The sequence below is a fragment of the Alternaria triticimaculans genome, assembly GCF_023758025.1.
Source record: "Alternaria triticimaculans strain BMP 0046 chromosome Unknown scaffold_43, whole genome shotgun sequence".
Taxonomy (NCBI): domain Eukaryota; kingdom Fungi; phylum Ascomycota; class Dothideomycetes; order Pleosporales; family Pleosporaceae; genus Alternaria; species Alternaria triticimaculans.
Window position 1 is genome coordinate 97,264 of NW_026056000.1, and position 20,515 is coordinate 117,778.

At 52.2% G+C, this 20,515-nt stretch overlaps 5 protein-coding genes across 5 annotated transcripts; 1 reads left to right on the top strand and 4 right to left on the bottom strand.

Moving 5' to 3' along the window:
* Positions 1 to 14: 14 nt before the first annotated feature.
* Positions 15 to 1,517, bottom strand: J4E78_010968 (uncharacterized protein; the record flags this gene model as incomplete). Its single annotated transcript, XM_049371542.1, has 1 exon — positions 15 to 1,517. The coding sequence occupies one exon, from the start codon at positions 1,515 to 1,517 to the stop codon at positions 15 to 17; it is 1,503 nt and encodes a 500-aa protein (XP_049216769.1).
* A 145-nt stretch (positions 1,518 to 1,662) lies between these two features.
* Positions 1,663 to 3,069, bottom strand: J4E78_010969 (uncharacterized protein; the record flags this gene model as incomplete). The annotated part of the gene is made up of 4 exons (XM_049371543.1): positions 1,663 to 2,133; positions 2,182 to 2,526; positions 2,579 to 2,995; positions 3,043 to 3,069. The coding sequence occupies 4 exons, from the start codon at positions 3,067 to 3,069 to the stop codon at positions 1,663 to 1,665; spliced, it is 1,260 nt and encodes a 419-aa protein (XP_049216770.1).
* Positions 3,070 to 3,687: 618 nt separating this feature from the next.
* On the bottom strand, positions 3,688 to 5,190 carry J4E78_010970 (uncharacterized protein; the record flags this gene model as incomplete). Its single annotated transcript, XM_049371544.1, has 2 exons — positions 3,688 to 4,559; positions 4,611 to 5,190. 2 exons carry the CDS (start codon positions 5,188 to 5,190, stop codon positions 3,688 to 3,690), a joined length of 1,452 nt encoding a protein of 483 aa, XP_049216771.1.
* Positions 5,191 to 6,154: 964 nt separating this feature from the next.
* On the top strand, positions 6,155 to 7,031 carry J4E78_010971 (uncharacterized protein; the record flags this gene model as incomplete). Its single annotated transcript, XM_049371545.1, has 3 exons — positions 6,155 to 6,157; positions 6,208 to 6,486; positions 6,555 to 7,031. 3 exons carry the CDS (start codon positions 6,155 to 6,157, stop codon positions 7,029 to 7,031), a joined length of 759 nt encoding a protein of 252 aa, XP_049216772.1.
* Positions 7,032 to 11,939: 4,908 nt separating this feature from the next.
* Positions 11,940 to 19,512, bottom strand: J4E78_010972 (uncharacterized protein; the record flags this gene model as incomplete). The annotated part of the gene is made up of 10 exons (XM_049371546.1): positions 11,940 to 13,821; positions 13,870 to 14,510; positions 14,559 to 15,098; positions 15,151 to 15,301; positions 15,353 to 15,626; positions 16,849 to 17,538; positions 17,591 to 18,450; positions 18,498 to 18,733; positions 18,783 to 19,041; positions 19,091 to 19,512. 10 exons carry the CDS (start codon positions 19,510 to 19,512, stop codon positions 11,940 to 11,942), a joined length of 5,955 nt encoding a protein of 1,984 aa, XP_049216773.1.
* Positions 19,513 to 20,515: the final 1,003 nt, after the last annotated feature.

The window sequence follows — 20,515 nt, forward strand, 5'->3', positions numbered from 1 at the left end:
CAGCACTAGGAAGATCATTGAACAGCATCGAAATCCTCATCTGCAATCTTCAATGCTCGTATCAGCCACTGAAGGAACCCGCCACGAATCCTCTCCCCACCAATCAACGCTATGCTTGCATTCACCTTCGTTCCCTTACAACGCGTCACAAAGACGACGTTGTGATAGTCGAATAATGCCAAGCAATAACACTCCCGCTTCTGTCCAAATGATAACATGGCTTCCAGAAGGGGCTTCGCCGTGCGCACGATACCTTCGCCATTCGTGAACGTAAGGTCCGGCTTCCGGAGACCCCAATCGCCGGGTACGATCGTGCCGGCAGGAGCAAACTGAACTATACCAACGAGCTCCTTCGCGTTGCGTTCGCCGGTCTTGCGCACATACCAGGTGATGGCGTCGGGAACAATATCGTAGCTGTGTTTGAGGGCCGGAGAGTGATCCTTACCGGCAATGACCAGAAAGTCGATCAAAGTGAGTTGTGAGGATTTCAGGACGCCTTCCGGTGTGGCGATTGCGGAATCGTCGACAGTATGGAGTGGGCTGTCTCCCACTTTGACGAGCTTGCCATCAGGGGTTGTGTAGATTTTGAATGCACAGCCACCGTACTGGGCGCCGAACGTGAGTAGCGCGCTGCTTACCTCGCTATTGTCGATATGTTTGTCATGTAGGAAACATTGCGGCGGAGTCTCCAGAGCCGCGGCCTCCAGATTCGAGTCCTCCAGCGCGTATCCCACAAGCGGTTTCAGCATCTGTACGTTTGTGTTTCTGATCGCCTCCCCTAGCCACATAATGAGCTTGTAGCGAATTTCATCTGACCATCCCACGAATACGGTGACACCTGACTGGGGTTTATCGTTGAATACGAACAAAATCAGATGCACACCGTCGTAGAAGCCAATCCGATCACATCCGAATTTCAGACGAATGTTGGCGGCTGCCGTCCCCAGGGTGTTAGTCCGTTCTTGGTGTCTTGACACGTGGGCAATGCTGTCGCTGTCGCCGTCCTTTTTTACGATATCAAGACTTGAGTCGTTGGGCCATCGAATGACAATAGCGATAGGATTGAGTACATCATCCGCTTTGATGCACCAGGCCATTGTATAGGGTTGGCCAGCGTACCATTGCGAGAAGTGGATGCGATCGCCGTAGTACCGTTTGATGATGTCGTTGGGGATATCTACGAGTTCCGTCAAGGTGAAACTCAGGTCGGGGATGCTGTTCACGTCGCGGAGATGGGGATGATACACGATATCGGTGTCGTCAGAATTGGATGGGTGTCCTTCGCGAGTTTCGTTCTGGTTGGCGTCGTTGGTTGATGTTGATGGCGTACTCGGCTTTGTCTCAGCTCCCGGGTAAGTGTCCGCACTCTGTGTTGATGGTGTATGTCCGACAAGCGTCTCTGTGGAGGAGTCCAAATCGGAAGCGAGGGTCTTAGCGAGCTCATCCACTTCAGCCCTCAGAGAGCGCAATTTGTCTGTGATGGAGCATGATGAAGCCTCGGGTGAGTTGGAGGACATGATGTCGACTGCGAAGAAATAAAGTCGAAGGTGGTGAGAGAAGGCAGGGTGAGGGTCGGTTTGTTGACACCACAATGAAACTAGCGCGGGTGGAAGTGGAAAGAGCCCTTCAGGGCTGGGTTATGAACACCATGTGCTAACGTTCCTAGGCAGTTGCGACCATCTGGCCACTCGAATCCCTCGTCACCACACGTCTCATGATCTCTACAAGATCAATATCGACGTTGAGCCACCATTTTCTTTGCTCTTCTGGCGAGAGCAGTGGCACCCCTCTTTCCGTCTTTCTCTTTTCCAATTTCGGAAAGCACAGCCACAGAACCAAGAGAGCTGCGAGAACAGCCAGAATGATAGGTTGTAGGACACCAAGGCCTTTTGTTTGAGCAAGCGATCCGATAGCAAAGGGTAACGCAGCACCTCCGCCAACACCTATCGCGGCAGCAAAGCCTATCGCAGAGACATGGAGATGTGGCGGAAGAGCTTTAGTCGCTGCGACGATGACAGCTGGAAAGAGCGGACCGAGGAAGAAGCCTTGTAGTGCGACAAAGATGGCTGAGACGTGGAAGGATGGAACGAGCCAGAACATAAGTTGGCATGTGATGGCGATAACAATGTATATCTGTCGTGCAATTAGCTTATGCAGGTTCCATTCCGATCTTGACCGTACCAGGACAGCGAGCTTCTCGCCAAGCTTTGGTGTGATGAAGCTCAAGACAAGGCGGCCGGCAGCGATGCCAGTCCAGAATCCGGTCGCGACAATGCCAGATTCGAATTCGCCACCTGCTCTTTCCCGGCGCATGAAGGTAACAATCCAGCCTCCAAGCGCTCCACCGGCTCCGACATACCCGAAAAGGAAGACAGCGGCAGTCCAGGTGACGCGACTTCTGAGTGCCTGCTTGAGACGGCTCTCACCTTCCGCATTCGCGCGAAGCGATTTTTCTCGATACACTTGACCTGAACTCGATCGGAATGCGTAAAGCGATGTCGCAAGCTCAATGCAGGCGCCACCGAGCTATTTAAGGTTAGCAACAATGCATTGAGTGTCCTTGCATGTGGCGACTGACCATGATGTAGTAGAACTGATACCATTGCCATCCACGCTTCGCAATCAAGCTAGTAGCAGCGAGCGGACTAAGCAAAGCCCCCAGCCCATATAGCCCATGTACAAATCCCAAAACCTCGTTCGCATTGGCCAAGCTGCTTGCCCACGCGTTCCAGGCTGCGTCTTCAATGCCGTTTCCAAATCCCGAGAAGATGAACAAGACCACCAGAACGGGATACGGCGGATGGAGAGCGATGCCTACGTAGGCTACTAGATGGAAAACAGGTCCAAGGAAAGCAATGCCCCGTTGACCAAAGTGGATGTGCAGCCAGTTGTTGAGGAGTGCAGCACTAATGTATCCGCCCATCGGAGATAGGAAAACCAGCGAGACGACAACATATGTTAGATCGTAGTATTCCTCAAGGTAAGGAATGATAGCCTGTATAAGGTTAGTGTCCATGTATACGAAAGGGTCGTATTGCTTACACCGTATGTGGCATCATTTGCGCCCATGATAGTGAACGCAAAGAGAACAGCGAGTGTGCGGGATACATTGGCTTTTGGATGGTTCCATCGCTCAGCTACTGATACTATGGTCGATGGTTGGGGAAAGAATGCGGCTGGCTCGATGCCGCTGCTTCTTTGGTCATCCTGTCTACGTCCTTGGTCGCGTAACGTCGCTGGTGCTACATGTTGCAATTCCATACTCGCCTGTAGTGCATTACTTGGAAGTCGATTGGCGCTTGCATCTGTCTGAGTTATGGTGTGAGTAGACGACATGATTGCAAACACCGAGCGAAAAACGAGCAGCGCAGAACAATGAGGTTCGGTCTCTGACGAACGGTGAACAAATATAAGAAGTTTTGTATAGGTTCCGTACGTTGCCCGTGTCTTGCACTCGGAATCAGTCACCATATTGTAACACCCAGTAACGCTTGGCGCTACCATACTGAAAGCGGAAATGGTTGCGAGGACCTGTGTGAGCACACCGTCATATGAAGAGAAACCAAATCTTTCGCAGACTCGCTAGACACATGCATTAATACGTACAACAAATCAGGTATACTGTACATTTGGCAGTACCTGGTTCGTTAGAGCTCCCAAGCCTGCGTCATTCCGTAGAGCAGTGCTTTATCCAGGGAAAGGATAGACAGCCGGACTCTTGTACCCATTCGTACCGACGGCCCTTACGCCGAAGATGACATTGTCCTTGCTAAGCGGAAGCACAACTGATCCAACTTTGCCAACATCAAGCATGCGAGTCCACAGGCTTGCTGTAGTGGCTCGCCACACAATCTCGTAGCTCGCGACATCTGTGCTATTGGAAACAATCCACTTGATGCGTGAGTCGTTGTCCAAAACTGTCGTGTCGATGGTGACGTTGCGTGGCATGCCAGGAGCCTGGGAGAGGGACCAAAGCGTCGCGAGATTGACCTTGCCAACACGTGCTGTGAAGTCAAAGTCGACGAACTCAATTAGATCGCCGTAGACGGTGCCGTTCTCGGTGCGCAAGTCTTGATGCTGATGAGCGAAGTTCTCATTAGGCTCCGTGTAGCGGATAGCAGGGTAACCCGCTTGGAGGAACCCAGTGTGGTCACCTCCACGTAAGAAGCGGTCCAAGCGGTAGATGATGGCTACGTTCATGCCGGTGGCATTGTTGGCAGCGACTTCAGCTGAAAATCGCGCAAGCTCTCGTGCAGGGCTATCGTTTTCGCCACCGATTTGGAGTCGTCGCGCTGCTGTGACGTTGTTTTCGGCTGAAAGAGGCGGAACACCTTGAGCGAAGGCGCGAATGGTGTAGGGGTCTTTCTGACCTCGATCTCCAGTTGAGGAACCGACAATGTCGCAGTTCAGCATGCCTTCGACATTCGTGCTAGAGTTCTTGAGTGTTTGTGCCAGATAAGTGGAGCCATATAGACCCTGCTCTTCGCCAGATACAGCACCGAGGATTATTGTTGACTTGGGCTGATGCTTGGCAAGAACACGCGCAATCTCCATCGCAACTTGTATAAGTCAGCTTCGATCCTGTAATAATGCTTTCAAGGAACACATACTAGCAACTCCACTCGCGTCGTCGTTGGCACCGGGAGAGTCGGCATCGTAGTTAAGCACGTCGGTGACCCGACTGTCAATATGTCCGGTCATGACATATACCCTGTCGGGAGTCTCGCTTCCCTTGGCAGTCGCAAGCACATTCGATATGTACACGGGAAAGGGGATTCTGCTGGCTATTCCTTGCAAATAGCTTTGCACCTCGACCGTCATCGTGCCGTTGCTGTCCGCAGCATATTTTCGCATCTCGGAGGCTACCCAATCCCTCGCTGCATCTACTCCGCGAGTCGAGCTGTTGTATGTGGCAAGGGTATGGCGGGTTCCGAACGATACCAGTTTGGTGATCGTAGCCTCGATGTTTGCTGAACTGATTTCATTCACGATAGCTCGCATCTCATCGTCCGGTGCTTGCGGAATCAGCTCCACGCCGACGTTGGACGGAGGCCATGCTGCATTGGCACAGTCGGTATATGACTCCGCATTGGCAGCCACCGGTAGCGGGAGATCGCGACCGAAAAGAACCTCGTGCGCGCAGGCGCTCGAGAGCAGCGCACTTCCAAATAGTGCTGATCGAAGAAACATAATGACTGCGATGAAGAGATGATTATCAGAAACAAAGCTCGCAAATCGGCTTCTTATATCGAAAATGGAGATGGGCCGTCGCCCAATGTGCGAGACGGCACATTATGGCATGGATCCGCATATCGGAAGTGGTCTACAACGAACTTCCCATGCCAGTTAGCACACTGGGTCTGCAGTGGGTGCCCATCATCATTTTCTGCGATCTCTTCTCGAGATGCACCTGTTCCGCGGCTCGGCAAGCGTAAATACCCAGCCCTGCTACTTGCCGACAGGGTAGGAGATTACCGGATTAGGCAGGTGGAGAAGGAAGAGCGACGTCAACCACGGATGGCTGAAGGCTTGACAAGGCCAGATGAACGCCGATAAGGAGGAGGGCGCAGTGCAATGACTAAGGGTAGAACGGAGAATTATCACTAGGCGGAACTGACGACTGTGGCTTGTGCGGGTATACTCTCACAGCAACCTGCATAGCTGGGTAACGTGAGGATTGCAGACCGCAATTACTGATCAGAACAGAAGTCCCAGGACGTTAGATCTCCATGCCCTGTAGTTGGCCACTTATAGAAGTAGTCGCGACGTCGTCCAGGAATCCAGGGCGGGGGTCCAGGCGGTTCAGACTCTGGCCGGGATCTGCTGTCTGTATCGGACGTAAGTATCGGCAGCTTTGCACGAAGCTGTAGGGTCAAGCTGCAAGTTTATATGCATCGTGGTAGAGTACCCAGATGTCGGACCATGGAGAGTGAACTGGAGGGAATCCTACGATGCTGCTAGCGCTGATGCGCTAAAAGCTTGGCAACTCAGGGTCCAGCAGTCGGACTTCGCGATGATGCAATGTGTCAAGTCGCGAAAGTCTGCCTACAAGGCTACAGTATAACGTTCGCCGTAACACACCTCGCAATACATCTCGAACCTATACTGAAGTAACACCTTCACTCCAACCTAACGAGAACCTTGGCAATCCGCGATGGTACGCCTCATCTACTATTGCTGCTCAACACAAACTTACGTCGCAAACAGAACGCGCTCTTCAACAACGCCTTACGGCAATCGACATCGATACGAAAAGACTTGGACCAGTTTGCCGACTCAGCCTCGCCATCACCACATCTCCAAGCCCAACTCAACGCGTCCCTAGCCACATTTGCGCGCACTATCGATGACTATGGCAAGCTTGCAAAGCAAGAGCCTGTGCAAACCAAAGCAGAAAAGGCACATGAGAGGTTAAAGAACTTCCGGGCTGAACTCGAAGAGTACCGGACAAATTTCAAGCGCATAAAAGGTGTAAACGAGGAAATCGTACGTTTCGAACCGACGCCTAAGACTCTCGTCTTGTCATTGCGAACGCCTTTGCTGACTAGGAACAGCAAACCACAGAGGCGCGTACAGAACTGCTAGGCCGTCGCCCACACAACACAGCCACCCCCGAAAATCCCTACGCCCAGCCGAATCTCTCTGCCCAACATTCGGCGTTCGCACCTTCCCAACCCTACAACCCCAACGCCCCCTACCGACCGAACCCCTATTCAGCTGGCGCGCCAGCAGGCGGCGACTACGACCGCGAGGGCCATGTGCTGAGGGAAAACACCTTTTTCAACAAGACGTCAGAGCAGTTGGATGAGTTTTTAGACAGAGGACGGACGGTCCTCGGCGATCTGGGACAACAGAGGGAAATGCTCAAAGGGACACAGAGGCGGCTATATACTGTCGCGAATACTTTGGGTATTAGTGGTGACACGATACGCATGGTTGAAAGGAGAGCGAAACAAGACAAGTGGATATTTTGGGGTGGAGTCGTCGTCTTCTTCCTGTTCTGCTGGCTGGTTATTCACTACTTGAGGTGATGGCATAGCTACACCAATTGGATTGTGGACAGGACGGTTTCCTAGACATTCAGGGGACATCATTTGAATTAGCGAGGCGCATGGAGCATAGTGTATATTCAGAGGAGAATGGGTGTGATGTTTCGCGCAACATGATGATATAGCAGTAAGTTTGTAATGGACCTCATGCTACTTCGAGGCCAACTAATCGTTACAGGTACGGATTAGTAAATCTGATACGATTCGGCAAGAAAACAACCAAGCATGTGTGCACAGTTCGGCCATATCGTTGAATCGCTCGTCAAAGTCCATTTCCCCTGCCAACTATGGTTACTCGAGCTTCACTACAAGTCCTCGAGCTTCCGGCCAATATGATTGAGCTTCGAGTATATTCTTTCCTGCTGATACTGCAGCCTTCCGACATCATCAAAATGTCCATTCCGCTGGATCCATGGGTATGCATTTCGAGGATGGTGTTGACGATATCGATGCCGATGAGGACGGCCAACAGATAGCCATCTGTCTCTTGGGTCTTCGAGCCTTGGTGGCATCATCCCACCTTGATGACCGAAGAACGGATAGTGCTGCCGTTTCATCATCACCGCAGCGCATGGGTCGTAGCATGCTGGCTGCCGCCTCATCTCGTATGATCGGCCGACAGCACCCCAGAAACAGCGTAACAGCTGCTCCAGGACTCGCTCGGATACCAAGCCTTCCAATGCACTGAGGCTCATGTACCACTCCCTCCGCATTTCAGGTTGCTCATCGTACACGACTTCGTGTAGGTGACCCTGCAGGAAACCCACCATAGACGCGGCCAATGGCTGCGATCGAGTGGCTTGAGCGACTGAGCAAAATATCAGAAACCGGTGTCTGCTGCGACGAAGATCCGAGGTTTCCATGACGCCTAAGTCTTTCCTGAGACACTCCTTCATGTGCTCGTCCAGGCGTGATCCAGTCGAAGCGGCGAAATCGGAATTTGGCGCCAGGTATCCAATGAACTCCTCAAGAGTTGTAACAATAGTGTCGGATGTGATGGGGTACAGCAGTCTCTTAGAGAAAGCTTCAACCATCTGTGATATCAGGCGACGGCTGTCGAATGTTCTGGCAAGTCCCAGGATGTGAATAACACCTGGTAGCCACTTCTGCAATCCGCCCCGACTGGGGTGAAGGATTACATTGGTAGCGAGTCTGATTGTGACAGTATCCCACATGGATCCACAGTCTTTCTTTCGGACACAACACAGTGTTGCGCGAACAATATCGATGATGTGTTGGGAGGAAAGGATGGTGGTACAGAAAGCCGAAGAAATTTCGCTCGACAGGCCTCTGGCATCATTATATGCTCAACGGTGTTGAGCACTAGGTCTACCGTCAGCCCCTCCGATCGATCGACAGACAGACGAATACGTTGAACAGTCACACAAGTTTGCTTCGACAAAGCGCGTGGCCGCCTCATACGATCCTAGCCAATGACTGCTCACGCTATGGTTTGGCTTACGGTACCATCGCCTCACGACAGTACGGATCGACGGACGCCTTTTCGTGCACGCATTCACGAAAATCAGGTTCCATCAAAGATATGGAAAGCAACATCAAACGCATGGTACATCATTTGATAAGATTTTGGAACACGGGATCCAGTTCTCTCTTTGGAATCTCTGGCTTACAGACCGCTGTGAGAATGGCAGGACATGCCTGAGAGGCCAGACAAGGCTTCCATCTTGCTATCTAAAAGCTACATAATCTGGGAAACAGGCCGTAAATGCAACGCCTCGCTAGAGCACACCACGACACATTCATATCTCGAAACATGAAAGGTTCAGAGCCTACCCGCTGAAAAGTATTTCCATAACCCATCTCAGTTTCGCGACACATCTTGGATGAGCCCAGCCCTCGCGTATGGTACAGATCGGATCGTCAATGTGGAAAGTCGAACGTTCGCCTTTTCGTCAACCCAATGACCCCTCACACGGGCTATCACATAATGGCAAATCAATGAAATCTCTAGTCGAACCCAGAGAAGCGTTGGTCTTGCTCAATAATAACGAAAACCATCATAACCAAACCCTTCAAGCAAAACATCCAGTTTCCCGTCAACACTTTCCAACTTCATGCCCATTTCGCTTTGCTGCCACTGGAGGTTCTGAAGCTCGTCGAAGTAATCGCCTCCCGGATATCCGACGGGCGACATCATCGGCGAAGCCCAACCAGAGCTCGGGTACGTTGGGATGGCGAGGCTCATATCCGGGCTGTGGCGACGTCGTATGACAGGCAGTGACCGTGCCCTGTGACCTGGCCAGGGCAAGGCTCGGCGAGCGCGACCACGGTGATAGCCAGCGTATGGCATAATGGCGAAGGGCTCGAGATTCCTCGTCGTAGGTCCTTCCAGTGCCTCTTGTACCTTCGCTAAAGCCCTTGCCCAGTCCCCACGATATGTTGGCGACTCTTGCGATATCAGAGATTCGAAATGCACCCAGAATTGAGCGAGCGCTTCAGCCAGCAAAATAGATGCATGATCCGCTGCCAGATACGAAAGTGTGATGAACATCTGCCGCGAACTTCGGAGACCTTTGCTGCTATGATAAACGTTCTTGACATCCTTAACCAGCTGAGTCCACAGCTCCTGGATAAGGCGCTTTTGCTTTTGCCCCGAATCAAAGCATGAGTAATGGCCGAGTTTCTTGAACAGTTCCGAGAGAGTATACTCGATCATACGACTCGGTATTCCATAACGATGTTGAAGTCGGGTGTCGAGATCTTCCACAAGCTCGTCTCCATCGATACCGTGCATGCCCGACAGCTGAGGAAACCAAGCAGAGAACGTTTGACGATCTACAGTGATAGGACGGAGCCCGCTGAATTTTATCCTCATATTTCGAATGCTAGTATCTCAAAAACGCCGATGAGTTTTGGATAGATGTTGCTGGGGAATTGACAAAAGAGGTTTGGCTGTTCGCTGGGAAAGAAGTGGACTGCGCTAATTACAGTACCTGACACAGAGGGCAGTCTCTATATACGCATCAAGTACCGGTGAGAGCGACATTGCCTCGCATGCCGGGTGACCGAGCCCACGAACCTTGTTCACCCCTCGCGCCAAGATTGATGTGCCACAGAGATGTTTGCTTGCGATGACAACGAAAGCAACCACTAAGGCAGCACCGGCACTTTTTCTTTCGGTCCAGTGTGACGGCAACAGAGACACGTCAGTCATTTGGTACCGGAGGTTTGTTCCAGTTCATGGATATCCAATCGAGTGCGCGGTGCGCCTTGCTTCTATCATCCACCCAGCGGTGTGCTTCGTGCTACGCCCCGATACGACAACGTATATTACTGCAATGGGCCGACAGTCAGCCTGTCGGTTTCATCGGGCTCTCTCTGTGATCTTCCCATCGAAGCTAGGTCTACTCAAAGGGACGCCGTTCATGTTGATCGATTCAATCTGATCGGCTAGGATGAGTGCAGGATCTCAACAAAAGCTTAGTTCACATGCGGAAACTGAGAGATACGCAGACAACGGCGCGTGAGAGCTTTCTCAAAAGCCTCAGCCACTACTCTATGCCCAAACTAGTTACCTGATAGCCACGCTGGCGTTGGGTCAAGGCGGTGTCAAGGCGGTATTCAAGGCTGAGAGCCATAGCGGTCAGCGTGGGCTGAGCTGCATGTGAAGGAACGCCTACATCGGAGCAAACTATGATACGATAATGGGCAGACACTCTTACGGATTACCTGTGTCAAACGTGAGGCCAAAATACCACTGGTCAACGGTTGCTGTACCCATACGATCAATACGGGGCTGCCACTACTACCGGATTCCTGGGTGGTATAGAGGAAAAGTAAAAATGTACTGGCAATTATCGGAGCATCCTGCACTGAAGGAGTCATGCGCTACTCTCTGTGTGACACAGAATATACTGGGAATGCGATCAACTGATCTCACTGAGACTCTCCGTCAGACTTTAGCTTTGTAATACCAACCACGTTTTGTCTGGTCAAGTATCAGACCCGTCGTTTGTGTAGTGGACCGCTTCGCGCCAGCTTGACCGTCAACACCGCATCTGCAGCTAATGTTCCGGACATCACAGCTTCGCTGCACAGACTAGGCAAGGTACGTATGCCTGATACTCGAAAGGGGAACCTATGGTCATTCCCAATCTTGCCAGTCAGGCGATGAACATGATATACTATACAGACAGCTTGGCATGACTGATTGTCTAGTCTGATCACAACAGCCTCACCGTTGTTTCAGGTTCATCATCTCCACGTGTGCCCAAGTACGGCGACTCCGTGCGGGGAAGTTCCAACGTTGGAACACTCCGTTGAACGCTTAACACACTTAGGATTGGAAATACGGGCGAAATGAGGCAACAAGAATACAACTATCTTGGGACGAACAACAGTGAGCCACCAGGAACCGACTGTGAACATGTACCACAATCACATGTCAACCACTACGTTCATACTCGTGCCACATGACTGCGGGTGGAACGCTCACTATCCGATCGGCAACAACGCTCGGAGCTATTCTAGTGGAGACATCGTCATCTCGACAACCATACAGTTGGAAGACCAGTCCAAGACCAGCAGCTACGTCGATACTGAAAGTCACCGATAGGTGCCACGTACAACTCAACACTATGAACAGGGCTGAAGCATCGAACTTGAATGATCATGCATGATCGAACACCCATCGGCGGGTCAAGAGATCCCTAACCCATAGCGCTATTATACCAAAGAACTGGGAGCCAGCATGCAGCGGCTAAGGCGATCACACGACTGCACAAGTACATCTCAGGGCCATCAATGAAGGAGGAAGTGATTGAACGCAAGAGCGATGTACCTATTCTTGTACAAATCCAATGATGGGAATCATATATACAAACAAACACCACGACGCCGTCCCAGATATGCTCAAACCGCACGCGTACACTACCAGTCAAGGCCCCCAGCCCCTCTCTCCCCACCAGCAAGTATCTGCGCCGCCTTCGCCTTCTCCCCCAACCCACCCTCAAGATGCGAAACCTGCATCCCCTTCCTCCCCTTCAACTGCATCCTCTGCAACTTCTTATCCAGCGCCACAAACGGATCTTCCGTTTCACTCTTCTTGATCTTAAACTTACTCGTACCAAGCACACTATCCAGTTCTTCCACACTGGGCAACTTGACATACAACCAGCCATCACCGCGTTCCTCAATCGGGAAAACAGCAATGTTGACGCTCTCGTCGTTTGCGCATTTCCCCGCGTTGTCGCCGGAGAGTTCGTAGTTGCGCTTGTGGTACGGGCAGCTGACCCAGAGTTTGTTGTTGGCGAGGTCGTCGCCGATGAGGCCGTCGGAGAGGACGAAGGCGCGCTTGTGCGGGCACATTTGCTGGGTGCAGTAGTATTTGCCGCGGACTTTGAAGACGGCGAGTTGCGTGTCGCCGCGCTTGATGGCTTTGCTGTCGCCTGTGTCTGCGTCTTTGAACTCTTCGGCTTTGACGAGGGGCTGCCAGGATAGTTCTGTCCATTTTGTGCCGCGGAAGTCTTCGGTGATGGAGTCTTTGGGCCAGTATGAGGGCCGTTCTTGGCCGCGCTCTTGGGTCGGTTCGATGGTGTCGACGATGGTTTCGGATGTGTTTGCGAATTGGGAGAACCAGGATCGCTTCTTGGGGTCTCTGAGTACTTCGGTCCATTCGCAGAAGAAGGTGCCGACGAGGTCTTCCATCTGCTTCTCGAGATCTGCGCAGATGCCTAGCTTGTCTTCGAGTATGACTTCTTGAAGGTACTTGATGCCGCCGGGGAGGTTCTCCATCCATCTCGCTGTTCGTTGGAGCTTGTCGGCTGTGCGGATGTAGAAAGAGAGGTAGCGGTCGAGGATGGGCACCACATCGTCTGGTGGCACGTCCTTGGCGAGTAGCTCCGAGTGTCGTGGCTTCGCGCCACCGTTGCCGCCCACGAAAATGTTGAAGCCCTTCTCAGTCGCAATGAGACCAAAGTCCTTGTTTTGTGCTTCGGCACACTCGCGTACGCAGCCAGATACTCCGCCCTTGATCTTGTGGGGTCCACGGATGGACTTATAGCGCTCTTCTAGACGCACAGCCATGCCCACGCTGTCGCCGATGCCGAATCGGCACCATGTAGTACCGACACATGACTTGACTGTTCGTAGTGACTTGGCGTATGCGTGACCAGACTCCATTCCACCATCGATGAGCTCTTGCCAGATGTCGGGGAGGTCTTGTTTCCGTGCGCCGAACATGTCAATACGCTGGCCACCGGTGATCTTGGTGTAGAGGTTGTACTTCTTCGCGACGGTACCGATGACGATCAGCTTCTCCGGGGTAATCTCACCACCTGAGACTCGCGGAACAACCGAAAAGGTGCCGTTGCGTTGGATGTTGGCCAGAAATCTGTCGTTGGTATCTTGTAGACCCCTGTTGTTAACTTCAAGTAGATGCTTGTTGTACAGCGAAGCGACGATGTTGCCAATGGTCGGCTTGCAGGCTTCGCAACCCAAGGAGTTTGGATCTTTTCCAGCCTCTTTCATGACGGCAGCAAATTCCTTCAGGCCCTTGACGTAGATGATGTTGAAGAGATCGGCGCGCGAGTACTCGAAATGCGGGCAGAGGTGATTTTTGACTTCGTTGCCCATGGAAGCCATGGTCTTGTTGAAGATTGTCTGTACGAGCGGCATGCAGCCTCCGCATCCGGTACCAGCTTTGGTGCAAGACTTAACGTCGCCGATGCTCTTGCATGTTCCGTCCTTGGTGGCATTGACCACATCGTCCTTCGTAACGTTGTGACATGAGCAGATCTGAGTGTCGCCGGACCTATGTGATGTTAGTACAACATTCTTGTATGAGCGCAGTGCAACCTACAGATCTGAACCATCGTCGTCGCCCTTCTGCGCACCAACGATAAGCTCACTTGGCGCCATCTCCAACTGCTTCTGGTTCTTCACCATGGGCACCAGCTTGATGTAGTCTTTCGTGTCGCCAATCATCATGCCACCCAACAGGTACTTTCCGTCCATTGTAAACAGGTACTTCTTGTACACTTGCTGAAATGGATCCTTGTATGTCAGAGCCTTGACCGGTGGTGGCGCTGGCCCATCCGTCAAGTTCTTAACTCGATCTCTCGGCGTCGCTCCATTGGCATCTTTCTTCTCAGCTCGTGGCCGTCCAGGCATATTCTTCGGACCGTCGCGATCCGCGAAGAAGTCACCGAAACTCGCCACTTCGACACCCAGCAGCTTGAGCTTGGTACTTAGATCAGGTGCTTTGAACTTGCGCGGCGCATGGGCTTTCGCTTGTGTGAGGTTGAAGGCGAGGACATCTGCCATCTCAACACCAGGGGCGATGAGACCGAATGTCTGGTTCTCCCAGCTGGCGCATTCGCCTACGGCGTAGATGTCCGGTTGTGAAGTGACTAGGTCAGGGCCGACCACGATACCACCTCCTCGATCGGCGCATTTGATACCTGCTTTCCGGGCGAGCTCGTCTCTTGATTTGATGCCGATCTGCTAAAGTCAGTCTTTGTCGTTGTTTCGCAGTCCAATATCACTCACCGCGAAGCAAATGCACGAGCACTCCATCTCATCACCATCCTCAAACACCACACCCTTGACAAAATTGTCCTCGGTTGTCAAGATCTTGCCCACTCTCTTGCTTAGCATGACATCCAAGCCCAAAGCGCGGACCTGTTCGACGACCATACCGCCCGCGTCGCCATCCAGTTGTCTTGATAGCACCCATCGATTCCGCTCAATAAGCTTCACTTTCGCGAAATCTTCAAGGTCCATCATGGCATGTGCGGCTTCCAGACCTAGCAGGCCACCACCGACTACAGCTCCTGTTGTACCTTTCCTTGTCGAAGAGAATTCGATGAGCCTTTGTAGATCTTCGATTGTGCGGTATACGAATACGCCATTCGCGTCATGACCGGGTGTATGTCGTGGGAGGAGCGCGTCGGACCCTGTTGCCAGGACCAAGATATCGTAGGGTACCGTTTCGCCGGATGAGGTCTTGACGTTCTTCTCGGTGGAATCGATTTCGGTAACGAGGGTGTTGAGATGGTAGTTTAGTGAGCCTTCCGGCATTGATGCATACTAGGATGAAATTAGCCGCATACACTTCGTCCTCGCTTGATGCTGTACCTACCCATTCTTTGGGGTTGAGATACAAGTTCTCGACTTGCCGATGTTGGAAAAAGCTCGTCAAACCGACGCGGTTGTATGCAAGATGTGGTTCTTCACCAATGACAACCACGTCGTATTCTCTCCGCTTCACATCGTACTTCATGAGTTTCTCGCTTGGACGAATCAGCTCTTTGTCCAAAAGTCCAAAAGACTTGCCGACTTACATAAATGCAATGCCCACCATACCCAATCCAACAACCACAATCTTCTTCCGTGGATGCTGGTCATTAATCTCGCCCTTCTTCTCCAGATCAGCTACCTTCTCAGGTAGCTTGTTAGCTTCCGCATCGTTCCACTCCGCATTCGATATGTTGCCGTCTTTCGATCCCCATGTCGCTGTGACATGGCGGTCGCCAGGTGGAGAGTGTGATTCGCCAGATGAAGGCTCGATGCCTTGTGTGACAATTGGCTCCGTCTCAGCCATGATGTGTGTGAAGGCTATCCAAGCCTCGGGTATCTGAATATCAAGGCGACGGATGTACCTCTGAAGCAAGTAGTCGAACCAGTACACTCAGCCAAGAGGGCACAAGATACCACAATGCGTATGCGTAAGCGTAAACTGCAACACTCACTCCAAGAAGAGTAAGACACAGAAGTTTGGGAGAGGAAAAGACGGCAAAGGCAAGAGATGACTTCAACGAGTAGAATCAGTAGAGCCAGATACCTCAATAGCCGCAACCAACAACTCCGTGGCACGACATCTCCCGCGCGTCGACCCAACACGCGCTTTGCCCTCCCGCGCCAACCCCTCCGCCACATACGAAGGATAGATAGCTCAATCATCCCATCTCCCAATCACGCATGCCCCGCGGTGGTCGCGGAAATGCATCGTAACGCAGCGGGGTTGCCTCCATCCCCTGCAACTGCCTGTACCCTAGCTCCCGTCCTGCGGCAGTAATGAACAACAAGGATACCGTGGCGCGTCCAGTTAAACAATTGACATTTCTCATTAACATTACTAGGGGGCGATGGAGACGCGTTCTCCGTGGAGATTTCAAGACATGTGTGATGTGGAGACGCGTCGGGTGGGTTTGGCACTCGTTGGGTGTTCCTTATCGCGAGCTAGGCGGCTTGGCGGCAGGGGTGTGTCTCGCTTCGTTATCAGTAGGGGAGAGGACGGAGATGCGTTTTTGTGGTTGATGGTCTCCGGGGGATGTCATTGTACATGTGTGGTTTGGCTTGGAGAGTGGTGAGATGAGGAGTGATCGAGATGGGCGGGTAAAGTGCGACGTCATGGCGAGGCTGGTCATGGCCCTACACGTGATGGGAGCGAGCAAAGGACTTGGTGATAGAATTGTTGAAGGCATGCTTGTAGTATGGCATACTTTGGCTCTTCAAGCAAATGCAGTACATGCAATTCGAGAAACGCGACTTTATATACAGTGAATAGACCGAAATAATATGTATCCCAATCCCTCCAATGCCCCAAAACTCCACAAACAACAACATCGACCCTAGAAGAACATCAACTCCTCGTCCTTCCAACCCTGCTCATTCAACGCCTCATGCGCCGCCTTCTCCAGCGCCTCCGGTCCACAAATCAGCACCAAACTCTCCCCTCCATCCCTAACACAATGCTCCCCCAACAACTCCTTCCCAATCCTCCCCCTCAACCCCTGCCAATCCTCCGGTCCTTGAGTCAACGTATACAACAACTTACACCTCTCCGTGTTGTCCTTGGCAAAAGCATCCAAATCCTCTCTGCACAGTATATCTTCTACCAGCCGGTTGCCGTTGAGAACAGTGCAATGCGTCTCATCCTCTCTGTCCTGCATGACAGCGCGTAAGACCTGGAAGATGGGCGTGATGCCACTGCCGCCGCAGATCATGAAGAAACGCTTCACTTTCCGCTCTTTGCCGTTGACGGCACAGAGACCGCGGCCTAGGTACTCGAATTTGCCGATGGGGCCTTTGAAATCAACCCAGTGGCCTGTGGGAATGGAGTCGAGCGCTTTTGTCATTTTGCCGCCGGTGCGGTGGGGCGTGTCGGCGTAGACTTTGATGAGGACGTCGCAGTAGCCGGTTTGCGTGGTTTGGCTTATGGGTGTGTAGGACCGAATTATGGCTTCGCGCGTCACGGGGTCGCGGAGACGGATCATGAGGTGTTGGCCGGTGGGTAGGCCGAGGGCTTGGTCTGGATGGTCGAGCTTGAAGCGGAAGATGCGTGTATCCCAGGAGACTTTTGTCTTGGAGTGGAGGAGTGTTTTGCGCCAGTTGCGGGAGTCGAGGAAGATGGGGCGCGGGGTGGTGGATTCGGGGATATGTTCGGGTTCTGAGAGGAGTTTGCGGGAGGCTTCTGAAAGGGTTCCGATGTGGTAGTCTGGCATCATGGCTTTGGCTGTTTCGCTGTCTGCTTATTGTTAGCCGGGGTTGTGCCATTTTTTCGGTGATGTGGAACTCACGAATCGCCATGAACTCATCTGTAGCATCCTGGGCCGCTGCGCTTATGATGCTCTGCGCACCGCCCGGGTGGCCTTCCAGGAAAGCAGTGCCGTCGTAAACTTCGCTGTTGACCACGAACCATGGGTTCTCAGCCTTGTCGTGCTGCCGCAGCTCATCGATCTCGATGACCTTGTCAACCCCATCTTTCGTCATTTTGATCTCTTTCACCTCCTCGATGGCAGCATGTTCCGGCTCTTCACCTCCAATCTTCTCGCCCCAGTATCCGTTCGTGAGATTCCCACCGGCCTTCTTGACGCGCTCCATCCAGCCACCAGGCATCAACGCGGGTTGCGTCGGATGCTCAAATCGGAGTACATCGTCTTCCTTGTGAATCACTATCCGGAACCATGGGTTGTTCATCATGCCCAACACACTCCAGTACATATCTCTTGGCTGAACGCACATCGCTTCGTCCATCACCCGCACCACGATATCATCCGCCTCTTTCAGCTCGGTGGTGCTAATCTCCAGGTTCCAGAAGCACCAGCAGAAGCTCGTTTCGCGCCAGTCCATGTCTAACCTTGCGCCGTATAGTTGTCGGTCTTCAAAGGCCCGGTACTTGTCTTCTGCGTAATCGATCTTCGCAAGTCGCCATGTCTTTCCCTTGTCGAGCGATAGTTCGCATCTTGTCACGCGTCGTCCACCGCCACTGTAGGCGTAACCCCGGACGTTATACGATTCGGGACTTGAAGATAAGGCCAGCTTCTCTTCGTGGGCGGGACATGCAATAGCCGAGTTGGGTGAGAGATCATAGATGGCGTAGCGATCGTCCATCCACCATTTCGCGTTCTTCGCTGCCTCATCTGGGTCAACAGTGGTACTGTAAAATGTTAGTCTTGATCCCATCTCCAAGTTCGAGGCACATACGGTAGCACTCGGTTGTCGTAAATGTGGTACCAGTTGTCGCTTGGCTCAGCCGTGACAATCAACTTCTTCAACCACTTCACGCTTCGGCCACCGATCTGTCCCGGTATCACGGCTCTTAAAGGCTTGCCGTGATCGGGCCTCAGCATTTCGCCATTCATCTTGTGCGCCAACATGATGCCTCGGTTTGGGTCCATGACCCAGTTGAGTTTCACCGATGTGCCGTAGTATCCGTTGGGCTATGCATAGTGTTAGACATTGTACGTTGTCCACCGAAATGCGACTTACAAGTTTGTCAGCACCTTCCATGCACACGTACTTCGCTTTCCGTAGTGGCTTCGCTCGCTCGATGATGTCTTTCATGACTACACCAGTGAACAACGCTGTTGAAACGCCGGCTGGGCCCCAAGAAAATCCCTTGCTTTTCCTCACGACGTTTTGCTCCTTCCGCCTGTTACCGGCACAGACTAGAGTTACAGGATATGTGACATTCTCGTATTCCTCAAGCAGCTGCCGCAAGGTGATCTTCAGGGGGTTGGCTACCAGACTAATGGAGGTTTAGTATCAAGACATCATCTTCCAAGAGCGCAACATACCCTTCAACCGAGAACTCCCAATCAAGACACTCTGCATCCTGTACATCAGGCACTGGGCCATGGTTTCGCACATAGAACAGCTCTGGGCTAGTCAAGAAACCCTCGTTGAACAAGTCCGTTAACGGTGCTTCGGTATTGAAAGGATGAACACCCGTTAGCCGGATTAGTCTGGGGTCTCTTGGTACATGCGCGTCTGGAGTGGGTTTGTCAACGTCTAGAACTTGTGGTGGAGTATTTGCTGGTGGTGGAAGCGGAAAGTCTGGTTCTGATGTCGAAGTGGTAGACTTGGTGTCGTCACCGTTCACGGTCTCTGGTGGTGATGGCGGCAATTGTATCGATTTGGATGCGGCATGTGGCTGTGGCTGATGCTCATGGGCAGGAGGGACGGGCACTCCCGCCGGGTTTTGGGTTGCCACGCTCATGATGCGTGACTAGGAGATGGGGTACCGAGACTTAGGGAAGATTCAGTAGGATCGGTATAGGGCTTGTGCTATACGTGACGGCCACTGTGATCAAACAGGTTTGGAAATATTCATGAAATTATGCCGATGGAGCGGAAAGGATATGCGCAAAGCGACGTATAGGCAAGATGACGATGCTGGAATACCAGACCAGACTAGACCGGACAAAAGGCAGACGGGGCAATCGAAGTTGTTTGGAGTTGGTGATACTATGTTAAACCCGGAGTGTTCTAAGAACGTAGTGGCACCCTTCAACCAGCTAGTTGGATACGTCAACGGTGTGGTCAACGTCAGCTGCTGCACAGCAATACCGCGGAAACTCGACTTCGATCTGTGGGGAACAATCGCATCCAGCATTCCGTCATCATCCTAGCTAGCATCGAACGCCAGGCTTCGGTCATCTCGAATTACCATACCAGATACGCTCTGATATGCGAGCTTATCTTTAACGCTCAGATTGGGGATAGCGCGTGATATGTGTACGCGATGGCGTTAGCGGGCCTTGATGCCGCTAAAGATTGTTCCTGGCCGGACCGAGAAGGCTGAACTTGGTGTGGGGGCTCGGCTCTTTGATGTGGATCCAACATCCATCCAGCGGAGATGCCATACTTGAGCGGATGATCGATCGCTCTAGAGATGCTGGACTTGCGCATTCTTTGATCTTGTTTGATGCACGGTAGTCGCCAATATTGCGCGAATTTTTTAATCTTCCTAGTGCTCACAGGGCGAAATCGCGTGTAACAGTTCTGGTATTGATTGGGACTGTTGCGAACAACTTGTGGTCTGCAGATATGACATTTGTCACTCTTCGGCAGAGTCCAATGTCTGGAAAAAGACTCGGTTGATATTTCGTCGCATGCGAAATAGACGCGTGGTTTCCTGCTCGTTTTACGACTTGGGGCCATGGTTGGAGTGTGCTGTCTGAGAAGAAGATTTTAGTTTTTTTTAAATCTTCTTCTCAGAC